The following is a 12908-nucleotide window of genomic DNA, read 5'->3' on the forward strand; positions in this document are numbered from 1 at the left end:
CTACAAAGAGAAACCCTGTCTCTGGGGGAAAAAATAATAATCTTGCCCTTAATTTTCTTGTTCACAACAGTGTCAACATCATGAAGAATAATAGTGTAGGCTCTTGTAGTTTTGCTGTGATACCTTACAGGGCATTCCTTTCTTTTTAATTTATTAAATTTAATTTTACATATCAGCCACGGATTCCCTTGTTCTCCCCTCTCCCGCGCTCCCCCCCCCATTCCCCCCAGCCCACCCCCCATTCCCATCTCCTCCAGGGCAAAGACTCCCCTGAGGATTGAGTTCAACCTGGTAGATTCAGTCCAGGCAGGTCCAGTCCCCTCCTCCTAGGCTGAGCCAAGTGTCCCTGTATAAGCCCCAGGTTCCAAACAGCCAGTTCATGCACTGAGGACAGGACCCGGTCCCACTGTATGGATGCCTCCCAAGCAGATCAAGCTAATCAACTGTCTTATTTATCCAGAGGGCCTGATCCAGTTGGGGGCTATTGTTTCATAGTTCATGTGTTTTCTTTTGTTTGGATATTTGTCCCTGTGTTTTTTCCAACCTTGGTCTCAACAATTCTCACTCATATAAACCCTCCTCTTTCTCGCCAATTGGACTCCTGGAGCTCCACTTGGGGCCTGGCTGTGGATCTCTGCATCCGGTTCCCTCAGTCATTGGATGGGGTTCCTAGCATGACAGTTAGGGTGTTTGGCCATCTTACCACCAGAGTAGGTCAGTTTGGGCTGCTCTCTCGACCATTGCCAGCAGTCTGTTGTGGGGGTATCTTTGGGGATTTCTGGGGACCTCTCTAGCACTTTGCTTCTTCCTATTCTCATGTGGTCTTCATCCACCATGGTCTTTTATTCCTTGTTCTCCCTCTCTGTTCTTGATCCAGCTGGGATCTCCTGCTCCCCCAAGCTCTCTTTCCCTCGATCCTCGCCCTTCATTACCCCCACTCACGTCCAGGTTGTTCATGTAGATCTCATCCATTTCTCTGTCAATGGACGATCAGGGCATTTCTTTTTAGCAGTATCCATCCCCTTGATGTCTACCGTAGCACCCATCTTACAGATGTGGCCAAAGGAACAACTCCATGTTTTCTAAATGGCCCAGAGAATGTATATAGGGTGTGCCTCCTCTCTACCCTTGTTTTTCATTTTGGTGAATTGCCAGAAGGTGGTGGTTCAGCCCACAAGACAAGTCCTCTCTAAATGACCCATTTGCTTCACTGGTTTTCCCAGATGGGCACGACCTCTTGAGTGTAGCCTGTAGATTCTTTCCGGTGGTGACTGCTATTTGATGGGTGCGCTCGTTTTCCGATTTGACTTTGGCTTTTGTGTCATTAGCTTTTGAGGTATTTTCAGTCCCTCTCACTCAGCCTTGTTGCTCTCTCAAGCCTCATACCTCCCCCCATGAAGAAAAGCTCCATCCTTTTAGAGAGAGCTCTTCGATTGTTGTAATTTTCTCTCTAAAACTATTACCGCCCCAGTTTCTTCCTTGGGAGTCAGATTTCAGATTGTCAGGCTCCAAATTAAATAGGATGGGCATGGTGGCACATGCCCTTGATCCCAGTCCTTGGGAATGAGTGGTAGACAGATCTCTGTGAGTTAGAGACCAGCTTGATCTACATAGCCAGTTCCAGGTCAGCTGGAGCTGGCTCAGTGCTTAGACTCTCATACCACGGTTACAAGGACCAGAGTTTGGTTGAAGCAACCACGTTGGGCAGTTCACAACTGCTTGTAATTCCAGCTCCAGGAGGATCCAGTACCTCTGACTTCTGTGGGCGCGCACATACACACACACACACACACACACACACACACACACACACACACACTTCAAAATAAAATAAATCTTTAAAAGTGACAAATTGAGATTTTCATAATTTCTTCACCCCTATGAATGTCTTACACATTCTCTAGGGCATTCGACCAATTTTGAAGACCACTGGCTAACAAAGGGGCCTGTCTTCTAGAGGCCATGCAAGGACAGTGGGATATCCAAAACAAACTCTAGTCTTCAGCTACCACCTCAGTTTTTCCATGTCCTGGTGGTGGCTGTCGGCGGTTTCATCAGCCAGACCATAGAAGGTGGTCCTGTACTTTGGAATATGTGACTTTGTGGCAATGATTTTGTCACAAGCTTTGGGAAAATCCTTGGCTGAGGCTCAAACAGGAATCCAATTTTAATGTCCTGTTTATGGTCCTGTGAGCCAGACCTAATAAGCCTTTCACTTAGTCTTTTAGAATCCGGTCCAAGGTAGCTCATTAGTGCAGTGGGTAGTACATCAGTCTTATAAAACATGATCCACAACCCCAGACTAGTCTATGCAAACTGCACTTCTCAGGAAATACAGACTTCCTTCTTTTTTCCCTTTAGAAACAATTTGTCTTCTTATTTTCTGCTTGTTTTTAGGAAATAGATGACAAGACACAAACATTATGGAGTCTGAATTCCCCCATCATAGAGTGTGAATGTTGGTCAGGTCTTTGGCATGGGTGGCTTTGCCATCTTTGATGCCTTGCATAGACATGGCAAGACTGCCCAGCAGCTTCATAAATAATGACAACGTACCTAGAGTGATGCTAGAGTAAAGACATATGTTTCAGACACTGGCCTCCCCTTGGATTGGACTCAGCTGTTTATAACTAGAACTGACCCTATATCTTGCTTCTAAGAGCACTTCTCTCAGAACTTGCCCTTTCTTTACTGTGTCCTAGTTGTGCCAAAGCCTGGTCAATGAACATCTGTCCCATGAGTTTCGTCACTGGCCATATTTTCTCTTTGACTGTGGTTGATGCATGCTGGAGTCTACAGTTCTCCATCTCTATAAAAGGAAAAGCAGAACATGCCCCATTTGGGCTTAAATTCCCGATTCCAGGTTGTTTTCTCCTGTTTGGTCTTTCTCTTCATCCCGGAATGTAATACAAAGCCATCTGACTGAGTGCCCTGGTGGTAAGATTCTGGGTGTAAACTTCTATCAGATTTCTAAGGAACGGGGCTATAGTAAGCCCTTTTCTTTTGAGATAGTTAATAATCCAATACAGTTTTCTCTGCAAGTATGTGATTTTTACTTAAGGGAAAAGAAAGGTGACATTTGCGTTATAGGTAAAAATAATAATTACAGTTCTCTTTTTTAAAGTGTTTAGTATAGGCCAAGTACTATTCTAAACACAAGGATCTCTTTGCATTTAAAATTTTGTTTATTGAGACAAGGTCTTGCTATATAGCTCAGGGTGGCCTTGAACTCATGATCCTTGGACATGATACTTGTTTAGTATAAACCAACTTTCAAATGTAGGCAACTGTTCACAGTCATGGGGTTCTCACTCTATTCCTGGAAGCCTTGTCCTCAGCAGCTGTCTCAAGTATACAGCACCACTGGTTTTTGTTGTTGTTGTTGTTTGTTTGTTTGTTTGTTTTTTGTTCTCCAAACATTGGGGTTCCATATACGGTATTGTTTGAGAAGAGTGCTTCCTTCCGTTGCTAAAAGCAAATCTCACCAAAGCAGGGAACCACATACTACCTAGGTCTCCTGCAAACATGAGTTTTTATCACATTGGAGATCTTATTTTCTTGTAAAGTAGGTTCCACTTCTAGAGAAGAAAAATGCCCATTTTCCTGTTAGTCAAAGATGTTACCTCCTACCCAGTGGGATCTCTTGGGCGCGAGCGTCGATGCCAGAAGCCTATCAGGAATTATTTCACAGTCTTAGTAGGGGATGAGAAGCCAAGTCAACTGCTGATCACGGTGAACGTCACCTTTTTTCCCTCCATAGAGAAACCCGTGCTTCAGAGCAGGCACTCTCTAGACGGCTCCAAATTAGCAGAGAAAGTTGAAACTGCTCAGCCGCTGTGGATAACGTTGGCGCTGCAGAAACAAAAGGGCTTTCGTGAGCAGCAGGTAACCCGAGAGGAGAGGAAGCAGGCCCGGGAGGCCAAGCAGGCCGAGAAGCTCTCCAAAGACACTGTGAGTAGCCCGCTCCGTTTCCAGCGTTGCCACCCTGTGCCTAGCTCGCTCCTGAGTCGTGGGATATATTTTAAAGATGCCAACTGGAGGGGCTGTTTAGAAAGGGCAGCGAAGGGAGTCAATTGACCACCTTTAAATCAGGGGAAGCGTTTTCCAGCATCAACTGTTAAATTTCATTTGGTTTTACTAGGCTTCTAGGTGAACCTTCTTTGGCCGAACCTAAAATGTCTGTTTTTACCGCAGCAACTCACACGTGACGGTTACAGTAGTGCCCCTGGCCACCGATCTGAGGTTTCACTTTCCCTGGTTTCGATGACTTGAGGGTCAACCATGATCTAGAAATAGGAAGTGGAAAGTTCCAGGAGTAGCAATTCATAGGTTGGGATTGCCATTTTGTGTGACGAAATCTCTTATTCTACTCCATGAGGCATGAATACTCTTTGTCCGGTGTATCTACACCGTTTAAGCCAACCACCAGGCAATCACCTGATGGCCATTTCAGTTGTCAGATCCACTGTCACAGGGTTCCAGTGTCTATGTTCATCCTGTTTTACTTAAGAATCCCGGGTGGTGGTGGCACACGCCTTTAATCCCAGCACTCAGGAGGCAGAGGCAGGCGCATCTCTGTGAGTTCAAGGCCAGCCTGGTCTACAGAGTGAGTTCCAGGAAAGGCACAAAGCTACACAGGGAAACCCTGTCTCTGGGGAAAAAAAAAAAAAAAAAAGAATGTCACCAAGGTGTGATTGTAATGATACTGGAGATTAACATGCCAAGAAACTGTAAAGTACTTCCTGAGGTGAAAGCTCTTAACTTACTAAGGAAAGAAAAAGAATCGCAAAGCCGAAGTGATTGAAATCTAAGGTAAGGATGAAACAGACCAATCAGGGGTCGCTCTGGTCTTAGACATCCGACAGGAACTTAGACTATGTCCGTCTTGGAGAAGGGAAACTGCAATATGTGGGAGATATGGAAGTAAGTTTGTGCAGTGGGCGGGGAGTGTATCAGGAGCCTTGTTCCATGACCTAACTTTAGGATCATCTTGATGGGGCTCTTCCTGGAAAGTAACTTTCCATCCTGGGTACATGGCCCTGAGCCCTCACTGGAGGCCTGGCTTGAACGCACTGCTCACAGGTGCAGCCCAGCCCCTCGCTGGGGCACTGAGAGGTCATGCACTGAAGACATGCCTTCCCTGTCATTCCCAACGCAGGCCAGTGTCAGCCCACAGCCTGGAAGCAGCCGAGTAAGCAGAGCTGGTTCCCTGCACAAGTCCGCCCCTCCGTCAGAAGAGAAAAAGCCCGAAACGGCGGTGTCCAGGCTCCAGCGCAGAGAACAGCTGAAAAAAGCCAACACTCTTCCCACATCCGTGACAGGTAGAGAGCAGGTCCATCCCTGTTGGCCTGTAGTCCATCACTGTCTTCCCTGAGAGCATCTTTGTTGTCCACCGTGGAGTGACCTGGCACAGCATCTTAGACATCACAGGGCACAGGCTCTCAAGAGCCAGTTGTAAGCTCTGGTGCTGATGCAGACCGCAGGGATTTCCCAGCTGCTCTCAGTGGAGAGACAGTAAAACGCCTTTAGAGTCATCTCCTTGGGGTTTGTAGCCTTTACTGTCTTCCATGGTGGAAATACTTCAACTCTGGCTAATTTGAAGCTGCTAATGTGACAGACACCAACTGGCTTGCCCTGGTTTCTGAACATTTAACAGTATAATGTATGTGAGTCATCACCAGTACCTCCCTGCCTATCATCCAGTTTTATTATCTGTCATCTATCTATTGGTCTGTCTGTCTGTTTATCTATCTATATCATCTACCATTTATTTATCTGTCTATCATCTGTCTGTCTGTCTGCCTGTCTTTCTATCATCTTATCTATTTGCCACAGCAAGGAATAGCATATGCCAGAACATCAAACAGAGAAAGAGATGAGTATAATAAAATTGGGGAAGGCAAGGTATAAAGTTTAGGTAAACTGGAGTGAGCCTGGGCTTGGAAGCAGACCCCAGGGGCCTGTCATCCGACCTGACGAAGTTGAGATAAGCATGTGGAAGCCGCCTCCGGCCCTCTGTGTGGAGGCTGGAAGCAGAAGCTGCCCCTCTGTCCTGATGCCTCATAGCTCAGATGCTGCGGCCTCTCTGCTGATGGGATTCCAAGAGGAGGTCTCTGATTGGCTGACTTTACAGAGACCGCATCCTCAGCACCGTGTCCTTGGCGTCAGTTAACAACAGCCATCTCCATGTGTTCACAGCACATGAAAGATGAGGAAACTAAACTGGCCCAGTAGTTGCCAACTCTTTCCTCGCTACAAGTCTCTGGAAGATGGGCAGTTCTGAGTTCCATGTACTCCCAGGGACTAACAGGGCATCCGCTTCTCCACGGGCCTGTGTTGCTCCCCAGAGGGCATGGGCTGTCCTGGTCCCTTTTCAGGAGGCTAACAGAATACCCAGAGATGGGGAACTTATCAAGCTGGGAGGGCCCTGTGCTACTTCATCTCAGGTTGGAGAGCAGATGGACAAGTGTGTACACAGGGAGAGACAGAGAAAGCAGGTGAGCTCCTACCACAGTGTGAGGAAATCATGAGTCTACTTGTGAGGGCTGCCCCCCAACACCCAAGCACACACCACTAGGCTTCTGCCTCCCAACACTGAAGAATTCAGTGCCTCCACACTAGAGAATTGGCGTTCCTGAGTGTGAACACTGGGGAGATAGTGCAAACCGGAGCTCTAAGCTGCAGCCCCAGCCTCGCCTGTTCCTTGGCCGCCTGCTCCCCGAGGTCTGGAGATGTGGACGTGTTAAAAAAGGTTTCACTACTTAGTGGTGGAACAGCAGTGCTTATATACCAGAACTACCTTAGAACACTGATCTCTAGGACCTCTAAGTATTCTTTCATTTGCTCTTACGTTGAGGGTTCTAAATGTTAGACTGAGACTGAGAGCTTTTTGTTGTTGGTTTTTTGTTTTGTTTTTCTTTTTTTTAAAGATTTATTATGTGCCGGGCGGTGGTGGCGCACGCCTTTAATCCCAGCACTCGGGAGGCAGAGCCAGGTGGATCTCTGTGAGTTCGAGGCCAGCCTGGTCTACCAAGTGAGCTCCAGGAAAGGCGCAAAGCTATGCAGAGAAACCCTGTCTCGAAAAAAACCAAAAAAAAAAAAAAAAAAAAAAAAAAAAGATTTATTATGTATGCAGTGTTCTGCCTGCAGGCAGGAAGAGGGCACCAGATCTCATTACAGATGGTTGTGAGCCACCATGTGGTTGCTGGGAATTGAACCCAGGACCTCTGTAAGAACAGCCAGAGCTTTTAACCGCTGAGCCATCTCTCCAGCCCTGTTTTGTTTTTCATAATAAAGTGGAAGCTGGAAGGCCCACGAGGTCATTCCTTTCTCTGGCCAATTGGAAGTATACAAGGATTATCACACCTTATAACAGCGCTAGCTTAATAGAGCAAGTGTCTGTCTTCACGTTCAGTTAGTATGCCGAGTTCTAGAAGCATATACGCTGACCACGTCCCTGGGCACTGAAGGTGTGAACCCCCTGAACCTCTTTCAGGGAATCCCCTCACAGAAGCCTAGCACTCTAGTGAAGAAAGCAGGATAGTCAGGCCTGACAGCCTGCAACTTTTATCCACTGGGAGCCTGAGTCAGGAGGATTACCAGGAGTTTGAGGCCAGCCTTAGCTACAGTGGTCTCAAAAAAAAAAAAAAAAAAAAAAAAAAAAAAAAAAAAAGAAAAGAAAAAGATGGGGAGCAAAGGAATTACTAGACCATACATTACCAGTCATAAGAACTGGCAATGGCTTCCCCTTGGAGCTGTGGTAGAGAAGCTAGGAAACACTTTGTGGAGGAGGTAGCGTGCTACTAACCTCACCACCCTTCCAGGCCCCGTGGTTCACACTGCCATCTCAGCACTTGGGAGGCTGAGGCGGGAAGACCAGGAGTTCGGGCCCGGAGAAGTTCCAAGGCATGCACTCTCATGCCTGGCTTGAATTTCTTAACTCTAAATAAGTCAAAATCTTGTTCTGGAGAGGAGACCACCTGGGAAATGTTTGCTAATGGGTACAACATTTCAGAGAAGTTCAGTGGTAGGTGCCTTTAATCCCAGAACTCAGGAGGCAGAGGCAGGTGGATCTCTGTGAGTTTGAGGCAGCCTGGTCTAGAGAGTGAGTTCCAGGAAAGCCAGAACTCTGACACAGAGAAGCGCTGTCTCAAAAAAAATCAAAAAAGAAAGAAAGAAAAGAAAATCTGTTGTGTAAACACAGTGACCATAGCTAACAGCCCTATTGGATTCTTAAGGTCCTGAGAGTAGATTTTAAATGTTCTTACGTAATTTTGTGAACAACAATTAGCTAGATTTAGCTGTTTAGGTGTGTGTGTGTGTGTGTGTGTGTGTGTGTGTGTGTGTGTGTGTGTGTGTGTGTGTGTATACAGCATTCCATGTACAGTAAGTGTATATATAATTCTATTAATTAAAATGTTTGTTTTTGTGTGGTTCTGACTATTTCTCTTTTCCTTCGAAACAACGCAGTGGAGATCTCAGACTCGGCGCCCCCAGCCCCGCTGGTAAAAGAGGTCACCAAGAGATTCTCTACCCCAGACGCTGCCCCCGCATCTACAGAACCTGCCTGGCTGGCTTTGGCCAAAAGAAAAGCAAAGGCCTGGAGCGACTGCCCGCAAATCATTAAGTAAACAGTGACTCCTCCCCAGTTCCACGGCCAGCCATTGGCTCTTCTCTTGCCCTTTTTATTTATTTATTTTTTTATATGAGGTACAGAAACCAAGCTAGGGAAAAGAAGCATGTTTTATAGGCTCTAAAATAATGTTCAGACACTGCACTGGTGGTGGTCATTGTAAAGAGTGTGTATTTGCACAACCCTGGGTCCTGGTGCCTTGAGCTCACCCTAGTTCTCAAGAGACAGTTTTGTCTGAGGGACCACATGAAGCAAAATCTGCAAATGAGAGTTCAGGAGAGCCTGCCATGCCCATCCATGGCCTTCTCACACATATGCACCCCCATGCACCATTTCAGAACATATCCTTTTGCCAATCTTTGTAAATTGTTTTTTGGTTCTCTACTCTTCTATCCCAAACGTTTATCCTGCTGTGTATGCATATGTAACAGTGACATATGTTCACCTGTACATAAAACATGGTGTCACTCTCCTGAAGGCAGTAACTGGAAAATAAGGAAACGCTGGCTTCCAACTCTGTGCCTATGTCTGGTTTTCATGAATTTTTTCACTACCCTAAAACCACAACATAGCAAATCCATTCATATTCACGCTCCATGGTATGCCCTGTCATACCAGTGCCCTTTTAAAGACACAGGGACCATTTGGCCTAGCTGGCTCCTAAGGAACATTTGTATTTAATTTGGTGAAGAAAAGGAAATTCTGTGCCAGGGTTGTCTCTGAGAATCTCCATGTAGTACGGGGGCTTTTCAGCAGCCCAGGAATTCTGATATGATCCAAACGTTAAGAGCCTTGTGGTAGGACAACTCTGGTGTAATCTAGCTTTTCACACTGGGAAGAGAAGGCTTGTCCACGCAAAGATGCAAACCTGAGACAAGAAAATAAAACCATCACCCCAAACATCCATCTCTGTAAGATAGTTTAGGTTGCTGGCAGTCCACGCCTCTGGAATTTCCCCTTGGCCTTTAGGGAAAATGAAAAGCCAAGATGTGTTGTAACCTATTTGTTCTAAGGACTTCCTTTATTGTACTTGAATACTTCAGAGTCGAATGTTCCAAAGCATTTAAAATTTAGAGCATTCACCTTGATACCTTTAAAGAAAAAGAAGCATCTCAGAGTTTTACGTGGCCTTGTTATCATACACATGTGCATACAAAAAAGGGACTTGGCAGTTTCAAAGCCACATGTACTTAGGTTGGATTCTCTAGATTTGCTTTACATGACACTAGACATACCAGCAAATGCCTCCATACTGCTGGCACTCACTTTCTATTTCATGGTGTTGGCATATTTTCCTTTCACAGGGGCGGCTTCTTTGCCCAGTGCAGGGGGAATTGCGCCCCTTTTTTTCTCCCACACTGACACGTTTGATAGCAGACGTCAGTCCTTTTCCTCTGTGTTTACTCAATATGCAGTGTGCTGTCGTTCTGTCTACGCTGCGGGATGACAGGGATGCTGTTTACCACATAGAAACCATTTTCTCTCTAGAAACAGTGGCTCAGCCTCAGAAGCAGCTGGCATGTGTGGTCAAGTGGAAGGCTGTACTGGTGCAAGTTGGATTTAGTGTTGTAGATACTGGACCTTCCGACTGTTAAGAATCAATGGAACTTTTCTTGTTGTCGTTACTACTACTGTAAGCAACGAATACCCCACTGCACGTTTCCCACACTGGTGTTCATTTCTAAATTTTATGTGTAGACAGTTGTTAGTTCAATGATTTCCTCACTGATATAATAACACTTTTGAAAGGGAATCTTCCCACCCAAAGCCCTAGAACTATAGTGCCACAGTGATTTTTCCAAACCAACTTCTTCCACCCTCTCAGCTTTGGCCAGCACACAGTCCTGGCAGTGAACAGGTACAGAAATAAGACAGCTAAGAAAGAACAGGGCTGGGCATGGTGGTGCACACACCTTCTACCCTAGCATTTGGGAGACAGAGGCAGGTGGATCTCTGTGTGTTCAAGGCCGGCCTGGTCTACACAATGAGTTCCAGGCCAGCCAAGGCTACATAGTGGAGACCCTGTCTCAGAACAAGCAAATTAAAGAAAGCCTAGTAGATGCGTCGATACGGACTCGATACCATGAGCCCACACACAGTACACGACACAGCTTAGTTAAAGGGCCCCACCACTGTCTTTAAAGGAGAGTCTACTGAGGAAAGGGCCGCCATCGTTCTTGCTAACAAGTGCATCTTTTACATTTCATGTACAAGTCACCCAGACCTGCACTAAATACCAATGAAGTGTTAACTCTGCTTCAGTTGTTGCACTTTTCTGAGCAACACACTATGGGGAAGTTCTGTGAAAACAAAAAGTTCGACTTTTTTTTAAATGAATGACTGCTATATTAAATATACAAGCTTTTTTTTTTTTTTTTAGTTTAAACATACTTCTTATGGTAAGGTTATAGATGATTAACCTCTGTTCATAGACTTATATATGGAAGTAGAGTCTTTTGTTTACTTTAAAAATGTTTCAAGTGCAATTGTTTATTATCAAACCTGATTACCATTAAATTCTCGTTTTAGCTGGTTATCTACAAATGTATGGTCTGTAGCCACTGTCCCTTCCTGTGATGTTTAGTTTGCTTATTTTAAAGCAGCAACATTAGCTACAAGTGTCTTGCAATATTTTTACCAACAATAAAATTAAGTAGATACTTAATAAAAAATTCCTTAGTGTGATTTTAATATTATTTTGAGATTTTGGTTGTATACAGTTTGAATGTAAAAAGAAAATGTCCATTATTTAAGGGAAAAGACCTTTCAATAAAATACTGACAAGACCTTTGGCACTGATGAAATGTCCTTACTAAGCTGAAGTTCTGACTGATTTCAAGCGCTATCTATGAGCAGTTTCTTGTTTACAGAGTTTTGGATGAACAAGAAAATTTTCAAGTTGTTTCTAATGCGACTTTATTTTTCCCATTCTTGTTTGGTTTTCCACTTTGCTCTTTTGGGGGCCTGCCAGCCAGCTCCCAAATAAATCACACATGAAGGCTTATTCTTGCTTATCAATGCCTGGCTTTAGCTTGGCTTGTCTCTAGCCAGCTTTTCTTAATTTTAAATTATCCCGTCTACCTTTTACACCCAGGCTTTTTCCTTTTCTGACTTCTGTAACCTTACTTTCACTCTTACTCCATGGCTGGCTGTGTGGCTGGGTAGCCGGGTGGCTGTGTAGCTGGGTGACTACCCCTGAAGTTCTCCTCCTTCCTCTCTTGTTCCCTCTTCTTTTCTCCCAGATTTCTCCTATTTCTTCTCTCTGCCTGCCAGTCCCACCTATCCTTTCTCCTGCCTCACCTTTGGCCGTTCAGTTCTTCATTAGACCATCAGATATTTTAGGCACAATAACACAGCTTCACGGAGTTTAACAAATGCTACATAAACAAAAGTAACACACCTTAAAATAATATTCCCCAACATGCCCCAATCTACCCAGTGGATGAATATATGAACAAGGCCAAATGCTTTTCTCAATTCCAGACAGGAAGTAAGTGATCTGAGTCTCAGATAAAATGATCTTACAGTCTCCTTACTGTAGGCCACAGCTCAGCAGTATCAGCCTCAGCTGACGGCCAGCTGCCACAGGGCTACACCTGGACCCTCTGAGCATCTGACCTGCAAAGACAGCTTGGTGAAAAACTGTGAGGTTGCCTTGGGCTTCATAGCAAGAATGACAAATGCCTAAAGTCACTGTATTATCAAGTCGAAACTGTGTGTGTGTGTGTGTGCATAACATGGGCATTTTTGCCCGCTTAAAAATACTAAGTAAGGGCAGTGGTGGCGCACACCTTTAGTCCCAGCACTCGGGAGCCAGAGCCAGGCAGATTTCTGTGAGTTCCAGGCCAGCCTGGGCTACCAAGTGAGTTCCAGGAAAACCTAAATAAAGACCTAGGTTATAGTCCAATGATAGAGTGCTTGCCTAGCAGGAACAAAGCCCTGGGTTCAAGTCCCAGCAATGTACATACATGTTCCCTCCCTCTCTCTCTGTTTCAAAATAAGGAACCTAAGTTGATAAATAAATCCTACCTTTTAAAACCTTTAGCTCAGTCTACAGAGATGGTTCATTGGTTAAGAGTTCTTGCCTTATACAGAGGACTCAGGCTCAGTTCCTAGCATCTACATGGTGGCTCACTCCAGCTACAGAGGTTCCCATGTATTCTTCTGGTCTCTGGAGGGAATGCACACACATGGTACACTTACATACATTCAGGCAAAACACAAAAGATAAAAATCTTTTTTAAATTTCAGTATAAATAGTAAATGATGTAGTCTG

At 45.1% G+C, this 12908-nt stretch overlaps 1 protein-coding gene across 4 annotated transcripts in view; it reads left to right on the plus strand.

The window, feature by feature from the left end:
- Cracd (capping protein inhibiting regulator of actin dynamics) overlaps positions 1-11416 on the plus strand; it is a 122913-nt gene extending 111497 nt beyond the window's left edge. For all 4 annotated transcript variants that reach the window (XM_042257546.2, XM_042257542.2, XM_042257545.2 and 1 more), the window contains 3 exons: positions 3761-3951; positions 5159-5321; positions 8470-11416. In XM_042257546.2, coding sequence (XP_042113480.1) covers positions 3761-3951; positions 5159-5321; positions 8470-8630 — 515 coding nt within the window. In that variant the 3' untranslated portion in view covers positions 8631-11416. The remainder of the gene's footprint in view (positions 1-3760; positions 3952-5158; positions 5322-8469) is intronic.
- The last annotated feature ends 1492 nt before the right edge of the window (positions 11417-12908 follow it).

Source organism: Peromyscus maniculatus, chromosome 10 (genome assembly GCF_049852395.1).
Source record: "Peromyscus maniculatus bairdii isolate BWxNUB_F1_BW_parent chromosome 10, HU_Pman_BW_mat_3.1, whole genome shotgun sequence".
NCBI lineage: Eukaryota > Metazoa > Chordata > Mammalia > Rodentia > Cricetidae > Peromyscus > Peromyscus maniculatus.